At 42.2% G+C, this 14005-nt stretch overlaps 1 protein-coding gene across 3 annotated transcripts in view; it reads right to left on the bottom strand.

Moving 5' to 3' along the window:
* Positions 1-14005, bottom strand: part of LOC137281388 (monocarboxylate transporter 2-like) — a 32371-nt gene that overhangs the window by 3866 nt on the left and 14500 nt on the right. The window contains exons 1-4 of one of the 3 annotated variants that reach the window (XM_067812582.1): positions 3057-3255; positions 2359-2560; positions 1874-2017; positions 149-961 (exon numbers count right to left, since the gene is read on the bottom strand). In XM_067812582.1, the coding sequence (XP_067668683.1) occupies positions 149-961; positions 1874-2017; positions 2359-2554 (1153 nt within the window). In that variant the 5' untranslated portion in view covers positions 2555-2560; positions 3057-3255. Of the gene's footprint in view, positions 1-148; positions 962-1873; positions 2018-2358; positions 2640-3056; positions 3256-14005 lie in introns of those variants that run through there. The other 2 variants (XM_067812580.1, XM_067812583.1) reach the window with 2 other exon arrangements.

Raw genomic sequence — 14005 nt, 5'->3', positions numbered from 1 at the left:
CTGTGTCCTTTAGAAAATTTGCAGAATTTTGCAGGATCGTCCAATGATTAGAGAGCCACACCATCTACAACTACCATGTACAATATTCTTTGATCAAATGCATAGAGGATAATAATGCAATACAGTAAAACACACACAAAAAAATTACCTGCAACAGGAGGTCCAGTCATGTATCCGATACCAGCTGTGCAATATACCATGCCGAATCCCAATGCCAGATCCTCTTGGTCGAGCAGCAGAAACAGTATTGGCGTCAGTAGTGTATTTACTCCCCCGATATACATGCCCGTTACAGTGGCATAAACCATCTGCCCAGCATACGTGTTGGAGTACAACGGGAGGAGTGATGTAAATATGGATGCTACGCCCATTTGCCCCATGTGGAGAATGAGACTACTTACACGTTCGTCATTGGCCGCCAAGCCTGTGAAGAGTCTGGACAATACGTTGAATATACCCATAATTGTGAACAAGAAAGCCGCTTCTTGTTTTGTTGAACCCTGTTGTATGCAGTAGTTTGGAAGATGCAACAGACATGCTGATTCTGCACAATTCCACCCAAAGATACTGAGGACGTACAGTAAAAAGCCATAGTTTTTCCACACTCTGGCGGAGCATCTCCCGCCCATCCTTTCCTTCATCTCCATCCACATCCGTGTCACAAGGGGCGCACGTGGGTGAGTTTCTGAAATTTGGCTGCTTGGTGATTTGGATTTGCTATCTGTTTCCAAAGGTCTCATTAAGGAACCGAACACACAGAAATGGAAGGCAATCCCCCCGATGACAAGGAAAGCGCCGTGGAGACCGTACTCGTCAATGAGGAAGCGAATGAGAGGAGGGCCAACAAACATTCCAAGACCAGCTCCTGCCATCGTTATTCCAGCTGCTACCGGACGCAGCTTTTTAAAATACAAGCCGACCATCACATTCCCTGGCAGAAATCCAAAGCCATATCCGATACCTAGAGTAAAACACTATATTCAGATTTAAGGTAATAAACCAAAATCATATCAAATACCTAGAGTAAAATACTAGATTCAGATTTAAAGTATTAAACCAAATCAAGCCAGGGTGTTGTGAAGAGACACATTCAGTGACATGAATTTCGCGACCAAGTCATTATATTTTCGTGCCTTTGCATGTGTAATGTACGGAACCCATGTGGGAGATAGGAGGCGTTCACCTGTCAACGGTATCGCCACGGTTTTATAGTGATTAATATGAACAACTGTGTATTATGTAGTTAGTACGGGAATCGAGAAAATGAAGAATAACTTGTACAGAAGAGTTTCTGTAACGTCACATATCAAATCCACATCCCTGAGGATTATCAGAACCTTTACTTATAATTAACATTTAGAATAATTGTCAATGATATGAAACCTATATAAAGAATAACTGACCACTTTGAAAACTGCATTATCTATCCTTTAGCAGAATATTGCTGAGTTCGGTGTAAAACTAAACTCACTAACTCATTCAGCATCTAGGAGATAAGCAAAATTATGATGTTCCAATGAACCCTATATGAACTTATAACATTGACGCATGATTTTGTTTGAATGTTGAGATGCCACAAATAATGTGTAAGTCCTGTCTACTTTACAAAAATATAAAAGTTGGGGTGGGTGGGGTTGGATGGGGTTGGATGGTGTTGGGTGGTGTTGGGTGGGGTGGGTGGGGTGGGTGGGTTTGGGTCAAGTATCGTTCATCATCTAAGCGATAGGTATGTTGTTTTAGTCAATCAAAAGGAAATGAAATAATGAAAATAATTCGGGATTTTGTTTGAATGTTGAAATGACGAAAAAGTATAAATAATACATTTTGCTGGCGGTCTAACTCAGCTACAATTCAAAGGATAAAAGAAACATACCACTCAAAATTCCAAAGGTACCCATCACTGCTGACAGATTCTTTGACATTGATGCACCTACGAGTCCAAGCATCGCAATGACACCTCCAAATATCGTACAGCACCGACATCCAACTATATTTATACCTATACCAATAAATGGACCTGAAACATATATACATCTTATGAATACACAATTCCAAACAAGTAGGGGATGTCGGATCTTATACGGATTGATAACTGATGAAGCCAGGGAGGAAACAGATGATAAAGAAAAATTAAGGGAAAACGTGACAATTTATTCCATTCTTTTGGAAGTGTTTCATCTGTATGGACACAGATTACTTTTCCCATCTGCATTGGCATTGGCAAGTGGTAAAATCGCAAAATGGAATACCCCCTACGTATTTTTAATGGTATAGTTTACAAGAACGTTTGGTTCGTATACAGGATTCCTTTCTTTCTACACTCAGTATGAGCCAGTATTTAGTGCTTGTGGGACTCACCTAACAAATTTTCGATTCCGATAATAGACGTTCCCACCGCAGCAGTACTAGCAAGGTCGCCGTCAAACACCTCCAGCAACGCTTCGGCGATGACGCCCACGGAATAGCACATGAATCCATTCAGAAACATGCAGAAAAAGCCACATGTCAGGATAACCCAAGCCCAGCCTCCGTCGATGTTGTTGGCGGTATCCATTTACCTCTGAAAATACACCCGAGTCAGTTAACGCCACGCATGCTTCCTATAAAATGACTATTGTCGGTAAATAAACACGTTTGAACCAAATGAATCATAGTTACACATGAATGCACCTGACATCATTGACCCGCAAGAAGCCTTACTATGCGATCGATGTGGATGCAGTCTACAAAGCGTATACTATGGGTTTCTGGGGACTTAATTCCTATAGCTATCTTCAGCCTCACTGGCTGGGCGGTGGTGTAGAATAACGGTTAAGACGTTAGGTCGTCACGCCATTGACCGGGTTTGATTTCCCACGTGGGTACAGTGAGTGATATTATTGGAATATTGCTAAAAGTAAAACCATAATCACTCACTCACTGGGCTAGGTGAGTAAGCATGAATGGCTGTGGAATATGTTATCAAAATATACCGTAAAGACTGTACATAATGAATATATACCTATATAATCTATGCCAAGAGTCAGGAGCTTTCATAAGAAGCACACGTTACAAACCTGTTTTGGTGGGTGTTCTGGCTCACATCCAGCTGTGTTAAATTTGTCATCCCTGTCAGCATCTTTCCTCCCGAGTCGGTATGAAGCAAAGTGTTAAAAGCACCAATGTGAGGACTCGGAGTGAAGTGGTGCTAAATATTGCCATGACATTCTGTGGTGGAATCCCTACCCATATGGGAACATCCCCCATGCTATGTATAGAATGTGACGGTCAGTGTACAGTGAGTGCTGATCGAATCAGGTCACTCAGCGAGCGAAACAGGCGGTGTATAGCTCTGATACGTGAAACTGTCAGGTCACGCCTGAGAACTTGTGAGGCTGATAGTAGAGTTATGAGAATACATAGGAGTCTCTTAAGAACTTATTCAAATAAGTGGCATCTTAAGAGTGATGCAGGTGTAGACACGTGTATAACGATTCGTCGTTTTCATACTATACAGTTCTGCAAGCTCGGTCTAACGAGATCACATAATGTTTTCATATATCCCCCTGTCTGTTCCTGGTCACAGAGCTTCGTACAATCAAAGTGCGCTGACTATGTGTCCATCTAAACGCAACAAACATATAACCTAACTATAACCATCAAGACAACACAATGTATTATCCCCAGTTCATTCAGGTCTGATAGACTCGCGGATCTATCTCACACAGACCTTTACAATATTAGACATAACTATCAGATGGACATAGACTTTGTATTTACATTATATACATCACTAGCTCTGACCCATGAATTGAATTTCTCAGGCCAATGAAGCCACTTAACAAGTATTGTTTGTTGATGCCTCTGCCACAGGTCTTCAAAACACTCTCTTCCACATATCATCATTTCGAACATCAACTTTCTGCAGCTCAGATTGATAGAATGTTCCATGTATAGCCTGTCCATTGTAGTGCTTGAGACGATCGACAGGTACTAAACATCGTAAACTCCTTTGAGAGATGGTGAATATTTCGCCTCTCCAGCGTTCATCACATTCCCTGTTGAATATATTTCTTATGTGGGATATTCTAACCTTATCTCCAATCTTGAAGCGAAATGGTTTTGTATTCTGCTTGTTTCCCATTGATTTCCTAGGCCGGTACATTTTCCACCAGGTATTCGCTTGTTTTCAGTCACCTTGGAAGGAGGCATACCTATTATTCTCCAGTAGGTATTGTCATAGCTATCTGCAAAGGACTGAAGTTTATCCACATGGCATAGAACTCATTGTAATTGAAATATCTGTAGAGGTTGGTTTTGATGGTTTTCAGTACATGTTCAGCTACAGCAGCCTTGGTTTCATTGTAAGTCAACAGACGTTCAATGTGTCTGCTCATCAGCAGCTGCTGAACTTGTTTGGCTCGGAACTCTTGACCACTATCGCCTGACCTTCTTTGGATACATCATCTAGAGCCTGGACCACAGTGTGACCTTTCTTGTCTCTGAGAGGTCATAGCCAGAAATATTTGAAGAACACATCAATAACCACCAGTGCATAGGTTACTCCATCACTGTCCGACGACCACTGATCATCAACTCCAGTGACAAAAGTCGTGTTCTTAGCAAATGATCCTCTCATAGGTCATTGAAGGCTGCATGCATCTTGTCCTTGTGACCATTTCCTTATTCTATATTTGCTGAGAACAAATTTCCCGGCCTTCATCACATATCTGTAAAGTTTATCTGGTCCAGCAAAGCTAGCAGGGTTCTGTGTGTTGTAGTAGATTATTTGAGGTAATCTTCACTATCAAAGTCGTCACTTCCATAATACCTAGAAGTCAATGTCTTGACTTATACACACTTCAGTCTTCATCATCGTCATCAAAATGCTCTACAGCTTCTAATTTATCTGCTTGTGACAGGTCCACATGAGAGAATATCTTTAACGGCAGGTTTCATGCACTGAGTGATTTTAGTATTCATGTCTTCGGTGTCCATGTCAGGATCCAAAGCTCTTACTTTATCTGATGGACATTAAGAAGGGTCCATAGCCCAAATAGCTAGCAAAACTAGCAGCTATCAAGTCTATCAAGAAAAGTAGTTTGCCAGCATTTTCTCAGTTTCTGTTCAATATATCTTTCACTCTTTCCTTTATCCTCAAAGTCCTCCCTTTTCTTACAGATATCCTCCTTACAGGTTTTCAAAGTTTTCTCCCACTTGTTTTCAATGCCTTTCACTTCTCTCTCTTTATCTAATTCAGTGGTTGTCATGGTAGTGGGTACAGCATCTAGATTAATGGATGAATCCAATTTAGGTTGTTTCCTGGAGGGCTGCTCTTCATTTGCAGGACACCAAGTCTTGACATGTTTTGTAAATCACGTACATCTCAAAATATCAAACCACAATTGTCACAGGCGATAGTGGAGAGCTCGTCCTCTGTTCGCTCTGAAAGTCTGAATCAGTTTGAACATCATTCTCTCTATTTATGGTTGTGAAAGGCTTCAAGTCTATCAGCAGGTGTCCATAAGGATTTGCAGCAGCCTCATCATACTTCTGCAGCAGTACTTGTGTCTGAATGGGGTACATCTGTCTTGCCAAGGTCATCGCTCTCTGTTTGTCAACGGAGCTCTTAAATAGCACCAGATAATGACAGTTTCTTCTCTGGGTTGGGTCCTTTTTGTAATACAAGTTTTGATTGATAGCAATCACCGACAGATTTCTCTGATAACTTCGCTCTGTAAACAGATCATTGACATGAAAGTCCTTGCTGGCCACAGATATGAGGTCATCCCGCACTATAAGGTTTCTGGCTCTGGGATTAACAAAACATACATTTTCCAAGTCAGCTGGAATACCTTGTATAAATTCCACTCGTGGGTAGACTGTAGCTTTAATATTGTCATACAGAGGCTGCCAACGTCGATAGAGACATAGGGTGTGTTGAGATGGGTTGAATTTTAGATATTTGAAGTATTTCTTTCACTAGATGAGTGTTACCACATGAAGTCGGGCCAGACACGGTCGTGATAAATGGGTGTATCAAAACTGAATAAGCTCGATCTGTAGGAGCATCAGGAGCCAAATGAGGAGTTGGGGCCGTTGGAGCTGTTGAAGCAGCGGGAGCCAAAGAAGCGACTGGAGCAGCAGGAGCCGTTGGAGCCACTGGAGCAGCAAGAGCCAAAGGAACTTTCTGAGCATGAACCAAATATCGGAAAGCTAATGAGGGTTAATGAATGTAATATATTTCTCTTATATGACATTTCATGTTCAATGGTTTTGAAAAAGAATGTCTGCAAAGAGGACACAAGACCTTGTCCATGGTGAGATCACGTCACAAATGATTGTGATTAGAAACTCTCCTCCTTTTATAGTGTGGGAAATTCTCCAATGGCCATAAGCTAAGCTACTTATTCCAGCTTCCAGCAAGTACCTCTTGTCATCATAAGGGCTCAGTCCCTGCTTCACCCCCTGCCTGTGTGTTCATTCTATCGACACAGAGATAGGTCCATAAGGTATATATTCACTAGCCATGACAGAGATAGGTCCATCAGGTTTATCCACTCGTCGTGATATAGATAGGTCCAAAAGGTGCATTCACTTCTCGTGGCATATATGGGTGTATAAGGTGTTCTACTTCCAGCTGTAGAGTTGTTTTATTACATTCCCGGATACAACTCTCTGAGCATGCAGAAGTTTTCAGAACTGTTAATCTATGCAATGGCTCTGAAATCGTTGCTACATTTTCGATGAACCTTCCATTCAAATTGACACACTCTACTGCCAGGTGTAGAGTTGCTTTATTACATCCCAGAGTAGAAGTCTTTGCGCATGCACATTGTGAACTCCAGTGTGAAATGTGGATTACGGATTATTTCACAAAATGTACGCACACATAGCACAAACGCTACATTACCCCACTTAAATTACATTCAAAGTATACATTCCAGTTCGTAATATTAAATGTATAAATGGCAAAATGAAGTCTTTGGTTTGAAACTGGTACACACCGCTCCATTCCTGAAAAGAAATGGAGCGAGCAGAGTGAGGAATCACTCCACAAATGTACTTCAATTCACAAACAATTCTCCGTCCGATGCTTTTCACCTTTGAAAGACGTATAAAATGCTATAAAATGTCCAGGCCTGTGACGATATGGTAATAATTCATAATGCAAATGTTCGTCAGTATAAAACAATCAGCTAAAGACAGATGGTGAAGGTGAATGTTTGCAGCTGGTGTCGTTGTGACTGCCTGTTCTCTCAAGTACGACCAAGCTGCTGGGAGTTAGTGTGGAGATGTGCCAATACGACAACTACATCAGCCATATTACAGACACGTCAATACGACACCTACATCAGCCATATTACAGACACGTCAATACGACACCTACCTCTGCCATGCTAGACATGTGGCAATAAGATGCCCACAATTTCCTTGCTAGAAACATGGCAATAAGATGCCTACACTGTGCATGCTAGAGATGTGGCCAAAAGATGCCTGCACTGTGCATGCTAGAGATGTGGCAATAAGATGCCTACACTGTGCATGCTAGAAACATGGCAATAAGATGCCCACACTGTGCATGCTAGAGATGTGGCAATAAGATGCCTACACTGTGCATGCTAGAGATGTGGCAATAAGATGCCTACACTGTACATGCTAAAGATGTGGCAATAAGATGCCTACACTGTGCATGCTAGAGATGTGGCAATAAGATGCCTACACTGTGCATGCTAGAGATGTGGCAATAAGATGCCTACACTGTGCATGCTAGAGATGTGGCAATAAGATGCCTACACTGTACATGCTAAAGATGTGGCAATAAGATGCCTACACTGTGCATGCTAGAGATAAGGAAATAAGACACACACAGCAGCCATCCTCGAGACACCTTTTCGAGATGTACACTTGACAACTGACTTAATGCAAGGTCACCATTCCTTTCGTCGTCTCTTGTTATCTCTGCCAAAGTTTTAGGGACCCGTGAAGGTCCGAGATAGAATAGGCCTTCATCAATCCATGCTTGCCATAAAAGATGACTATGCTTGTTGTAAGGGGCGACTAATGGGATCGGTTCCCACATCGATGCTCATGTTGTTTGGTCCTGGATTGTCAGGTCCTGACTTGATTATTTACATAGCGCCTCCATATATTTGGAATATTGCGGAGTGCGGCGTAAAACTCAACTCACACACTCACCCTTGATTTTAAGAAACATAAAAAAACAAAATATGTATGAATCTGCATTAACAAATGTGACGGATTCAAGTACTCAGTTGCAATGTCATAACATAATCAGACATAGATTTACTAACCGACCAGAACTAACCTCATTCCTCGTGTAATTGTGTTCCAGCAACATGCATTTACTGTTAAAAATCAATATGTGGAACCAGCAGTCTCGATTACACGAAAACACAGACTCAACATGACGCATTTGAAAAACCAAAACAGCTATGGCAAGTACATAGTCATTAAAATGGATCGTGAGAGGACAACCATCTCAAGATTCGCCGAAAAAAAGTCTTATCTCTTTAAGCATAGTAGTACTAATTACATGAAAACGAACACTTCATAGGTGGACACAGAGGACTGGCACAGCGGTGCGAACACCAACCCCATCCCCACACCACACCCACCCATCCCATTCGTAACTACTCATTCCGGCAAGCCGGATGGCTTCGTGTAGGTCACGGAAAGAGACGAGTGGTTACGAATGCCACCCACCCCTCACTTGTCCTGATTTCTTTTTGTTAAATGACCATTGCAACGCAATCAACACAAAAAACTACAATATAGGAACGCCGTGGTTTACCACCTGATTTCGAGGTGAGGTGAAATGGTGGTTTAATGTCGTACTTGGGAATATTTCGATCACTGACGGCGCGTGCGTGCGTGCGTGCGTGCGTATGTGTGACTGCTTGTACTGGCCCAGACGTAGGCTGGTTTTGTAGTGCGAGCTCGCTGAGATACCATGACGCAGTTAAGCTTGAATACCTCACTCAGACACATTATACTGACTCCGAGCCGGACAGCCTTTGTTGCTCCCCTTAACGGCGAGCACCAGGGCAGCACCAAATTTTGACGTCTTTTAGTATGACACCGTCGGGGATCGAACAAATTGCATCTTACGTTAGTGGATTCGACTTGAAAATAATGGCACAGACTGTCTATAGGTGGAACATAGCTGGAATTACATGTTGTAAGGTGAATTACCAGATAAAAGATATTCACACATTTTGAATTTGCACACATCAGATATTTGTGAAAACTGGTCAAGTTCATTGCCTATAATGTATTTATATTTACGCATGGGCGTATTCAGTGAGTGGGGTGTGGGGGTGCAGAGTGAGTTTAGTTTTACGCCGTACTCAGCAATATTCCAGATATATGGCGGCGGTCTGTTAATAATCCAGTCTGGACCTGACAATCCAGTGATGGGTGATCAACAGCATGAGCATCGATCTGCGCAACTGGGAACTGATGACATGTGTCATCCAAGTCAGCGTACCTGGCAAGCCCGATGCCAATAGTCGCCTCTTATGACAAGCATTGTCGCCTTTTATGACATGCATGGGTTGCTGAAGGCCTATGCTACTCCGAACCTCCACAGCTTTCAAATAGAAGACGTTTAAGATGAACGTTTACTTTACTTTTATGAGACTTTATAATTGCGCTTCTTTTGCTCTTCAGTATTGGTTTGATTACATTATAAAGGTTTTTTTTTAACAGTGATGATACACAGATAATATTTCGCTTCCGTCAAGACTGACGTATTCCTTTTCAGCAAGCCAATCTTATATATCACTGTGATTCAATGGCACTTCCATTAAATAACAGCATACAGTTAATCTGTTCACTGAACCACAACGTGGTTTACGCTGTACTTCTTATGAGATAAAGCAGTGTGAGGACACCATCCACACTAGTTTGTGAACATAACACAAAGACATTACCTCACTCACCGCTGGAGTAGTTCCAAAAGTCGTTGTATTTCACGATTCCCCTTCAAATATATCCCTTCTAAGGCGACATTAGAAGTAGTCTCACTCGTTCACAGTGGGCAATATGCTGGTTTTACCCCTTCGTGAAGCACAGTACGTGAGTAGTCTCGTAGAACTGCAGCCCATGTCAATAGCCTGTGGTTAAGCCACAGTGCCCGGTTTTTAGATAATACTCTGATATCCTTTGAAAACCCGCTCTTATGTCAATTTGTGTCTGAATGCGGCTCTCTGAATGGAACGCTTTCTTGCCAAGCAAATATATTTGACCTGGATACGATAAAAAAAAGCCTCTATGCATTCCAAAAGGATGTGTCAATGTGTAAGATATACAGTTCGCTCTACCCCTGGTAGTTATAAAAAGTACTGTTTCCTGTTATAACGTTAAAGCGCTCGAACAAGTGCCATCGAGCATTTACTGTCGTTCATTATTAAACCACATGCCTATGATGCCAAATGTATTAATTACAATTAATCATTAATATATTAAAGCACAAACCTACAGCAAAACGATATTGTCGGTGACCTAAATACACAGTCCTCATTCAGGGCTAACTGACGCGTTTTCCTTTTCATGTGTCTGCATGTCCTTCATATTAGGTGAGGTGAGGCAAAATGGGGTTTAATGCCGTAATTAAAAACATTTCGCTCACATGACGACACAAGTGCGTGTGTATGTGTGGCTGCTTGTACTAGCTCGGTTTTAAACTGGTTTTCTAGAGCTAGCTCACTGAGTTACCATGTCGCAGTTTAGTATGAATTCCCGACCCAGACACACTTAACTGACTCCGAGCTGACCATTCCTTGAACCTATTAATGCCGAACGTCAGGCAGGGAACACCGGTATGACGCCGACGGGGATCGAACCCGCGACCTTCTGCTCTTCGGTCAGACGCTGTAACCACTACACCACGGTGGCGGTTCTCTTCCGTTTTAAGACCTTTTCTCTTTATTATTTCAATTACAGTTATGACTGGCATAAACATCACTGGGTAATATGACTAGCGCATTTTTACTTCCGACATGAATCAGTACGTCTGGATGGCACTGACTTATCACGAATGCATTGTGGGACAGTGGATAGTGCTCGAGTGATGTTAGCCGCCTGACCCAAACATGAGACGAGTGCTAACCGTAGTTGTCTGTACTGGGCAGGCGGTGGAGGGAGGAGGGTATTTTGTTCAACTATTTGGAAAGCAGGTACCTGGACTCCTGCTGCTGGAGAGGTTTGTTGCCACTATTATGCAACCACTACGAAATGTCCTTTAGAGAGGGGTGGAGATCTGGATAACAAATGATCTTTAGTTTCACATGCTTGTCATAACATGAGATAGGGTGGCCAGCATCGTGATAATACTAGTCCAATTGTGTTGAATGATGTTCGTGCTGTTGATCACTGTTTGATCTGGTCGATTATTTACGAGAGATCGCACGAGGCTTAAAAAAAGAAAGATATATGTTACTCAATTCCGAAGAGATGGTGGTGGTGGTGTGTGTGTGCGCGTGTGTGTGTGTGTGTGTGTGCGTGTGTGTGTGTGTGTGCGTGTGCGTGTGAGTCTTATATCATGTAGAGACTTCTTCTTGTGACGGATAATAATTGGTCGTAAATCATATAAAGAGATATTATTTATTATTATGAGTTCACTGTGTGCAGGCTGAAAGATTATGAATTATCAAGCTGTGTTCGTCTTTCGTCGTCAGTCGCATGAAACACTCAATCGTTTATTTGTATTTACATTTGAATTGTGTATTTACCAAAACTAAATTTTCAAAGGCTGAATACAATCACACATTTTGTACAGATAAAGTGAGCTAGAGCTTTGTTGAAATAATAACACCCACCTTGCAGACGTGTTGAAGATTTATCCATTTATATGTATATGAAGATTTATCCATGTTAAATCCATATGAAGATTTATCCCTTTATATGTATATGAAGATTTATCCATGTTAAATCCATATGAAGATTATCCATGACTTATCCATTATTTATGAAGATTTATCAATTGATAGTTATATATGAATTGTATATTTACCAACAAATAAATGTTCAAAGACTGAATACAATCACACATTATGTACAGATTAAGTGAGCTATTGCTCTGTTGAAATGATAACACTCAACTTCCTGAAGTGTTGAAGATATACTGAACATCATTGAAAACGCACCACCCCTAAAATTGTGGATTTCTAAGAGCAGAAGTGAGCAATCTATGTAAATTTTACATATTTGTGTAGACCAATGTTTGATAAAGAAAAGAAGCAAAAAACAATCAAGCAAAACAGTGAAGATTTAATGCAGCTGACAATGAAATAAAGATGGGGTCAAAATGGAAAGTCAGTAGCGTGTATGACCCCCGTTAGCAGCAACACAAGCTGTGCAACGTCTCCTCATTGAACGGATAAGTCTCTGAATAAAGTCCTGAGGCACTGCATTCCACTCTTGCTGCAAGGCATTGTCGAGTTCCCCAAGGTTGTTGATCTGCGGACGACGTGCGAGGCGTTGGCCGATGTAATCCCACAAGTGTTCGATGGGTGACAAATCTGGTGACCAATGAAGTAGAGGAATGTTGTTGTTAGCCAGATACTGTATCGAAACACGTGCAGTGTGGGCTCGTGCATTGTCATGTTGAAATGTGTGCAGATCTTGATGCTGGTGAAAGAAGGGAACGACGTTGTTCTGAAGAATGTTGTCACGGTAGTAAACGGCATTCACTCTACCACGACAAACAATCAGAGCGGTTCTGTGGTGATAACGTATCCCTCCCCACACCACAATGCTGCCTCCACCCCACCGATCGGTTTGCACAACACAATCCTGATGATAACGTTCACCCCGTCGACGCCATACCCGTAGACGCCCGTCAGCATTTCGCAAGTGAAAACGCGACTCGTCGGAGAACACCACACCATGCCAACGTCGTAACAACCACACACGATGCTGTTCAGCCCATTGTCGGCGTTCACGGCGATGCCTGTCAGTCAGGATGGGTCCAACGTAAGGGCGTCGACAACGTAACCCTGCCGCACGGAGACGGCGTCGGACGGTGGAAGCGCTGATCAAACCACGTCGACCCTGGACAGCGTTGGCGGTTCTGGCAGCGGGCAAGGTTCGATCCCGAATATGGCGCCGTACAATGTCTCGATCTTGACGAGGGGTGGTAACACGTGCCTGACCTGGGCGTTGCCGGTCCCTGCTGGTTCCTGTTTGTTGGTATCTGTTAGCAAGCCTCAGAATGGTCGAATGATGACACCCAAATCGTCGTGCAATGTTTCTGCTTGAAGCGCCGACCTGCAACATACCCAAGGCCTGTTCTCGTTCCTCTGGTGACAATCTTGGCATGGCGAAAAAACTTTACTTACGAAAGTACTGCGAAAATGAGAACGGTATTGTGCCGAAGGTCATTTATACCCCTGAACAGCATGCTTTCTGCATGCAATTTGTGCCCTTCGTGTGTGATGTGCATGAATTTTGTTGTTTTCATGTGATGTGTTCGATGATGTGTTCGAACGATCCGTTTTTTACAGTAGAGCGTTGTTTACGATCTAGTGTGTTATTATCAAAATTCCCACCATTAATTTTCCATTTCCAAAAGATTCTATTGCCTTATTTCAAAATTTACAGGTGGTGCGTTTTCAATTATGTTCAGTATATATCCATCAACCAAACTTGATTAAGAGTAAAGAGCAACATGCTCGTCAAGATTGAACCATTATACATAATTCACCGAATCGCACTCTGTGACTCCGTGCGCGCTCTATCATAATTGTTAGTTGCACCTTCGGAACAGATGTGAAAATCCTTTATGAATCTTCTCTAAAATATGCTGAGATTGTCAGTTACTGGCAAAATGTCAGCGACCGTTCATCATATCATGGCTGCGTTATGTCGGTCAGCCAGACGTGCCTGGAGAGGATTTTCGACTCTTTTGTAGCGCTAAGATATATAGTCGTAGGTGCTATATATTAATATTAGGATATACTGAAACCCTATTATACCTCGGACCTTCATGGGTCATACAATA

This window comes from Haliotis asinina, chromosome 4 (assembly GCF_037392515.1).
Source record: "Haliotis asinina isolate JCU_RB_2024 chromosome 4, JCU_Hal_asi_v2, whole genome shotgun sequence".
NCBI classification, from domain to species: Eukaryota; Metazoa; Mollusca; class Gastropoda; order Lepetellida; family Haliotidae; genus Haliotis; species Haliotis asinina.
This window is presented reverse-complemented; position numbering and strand designations above follow the sequence as displayed.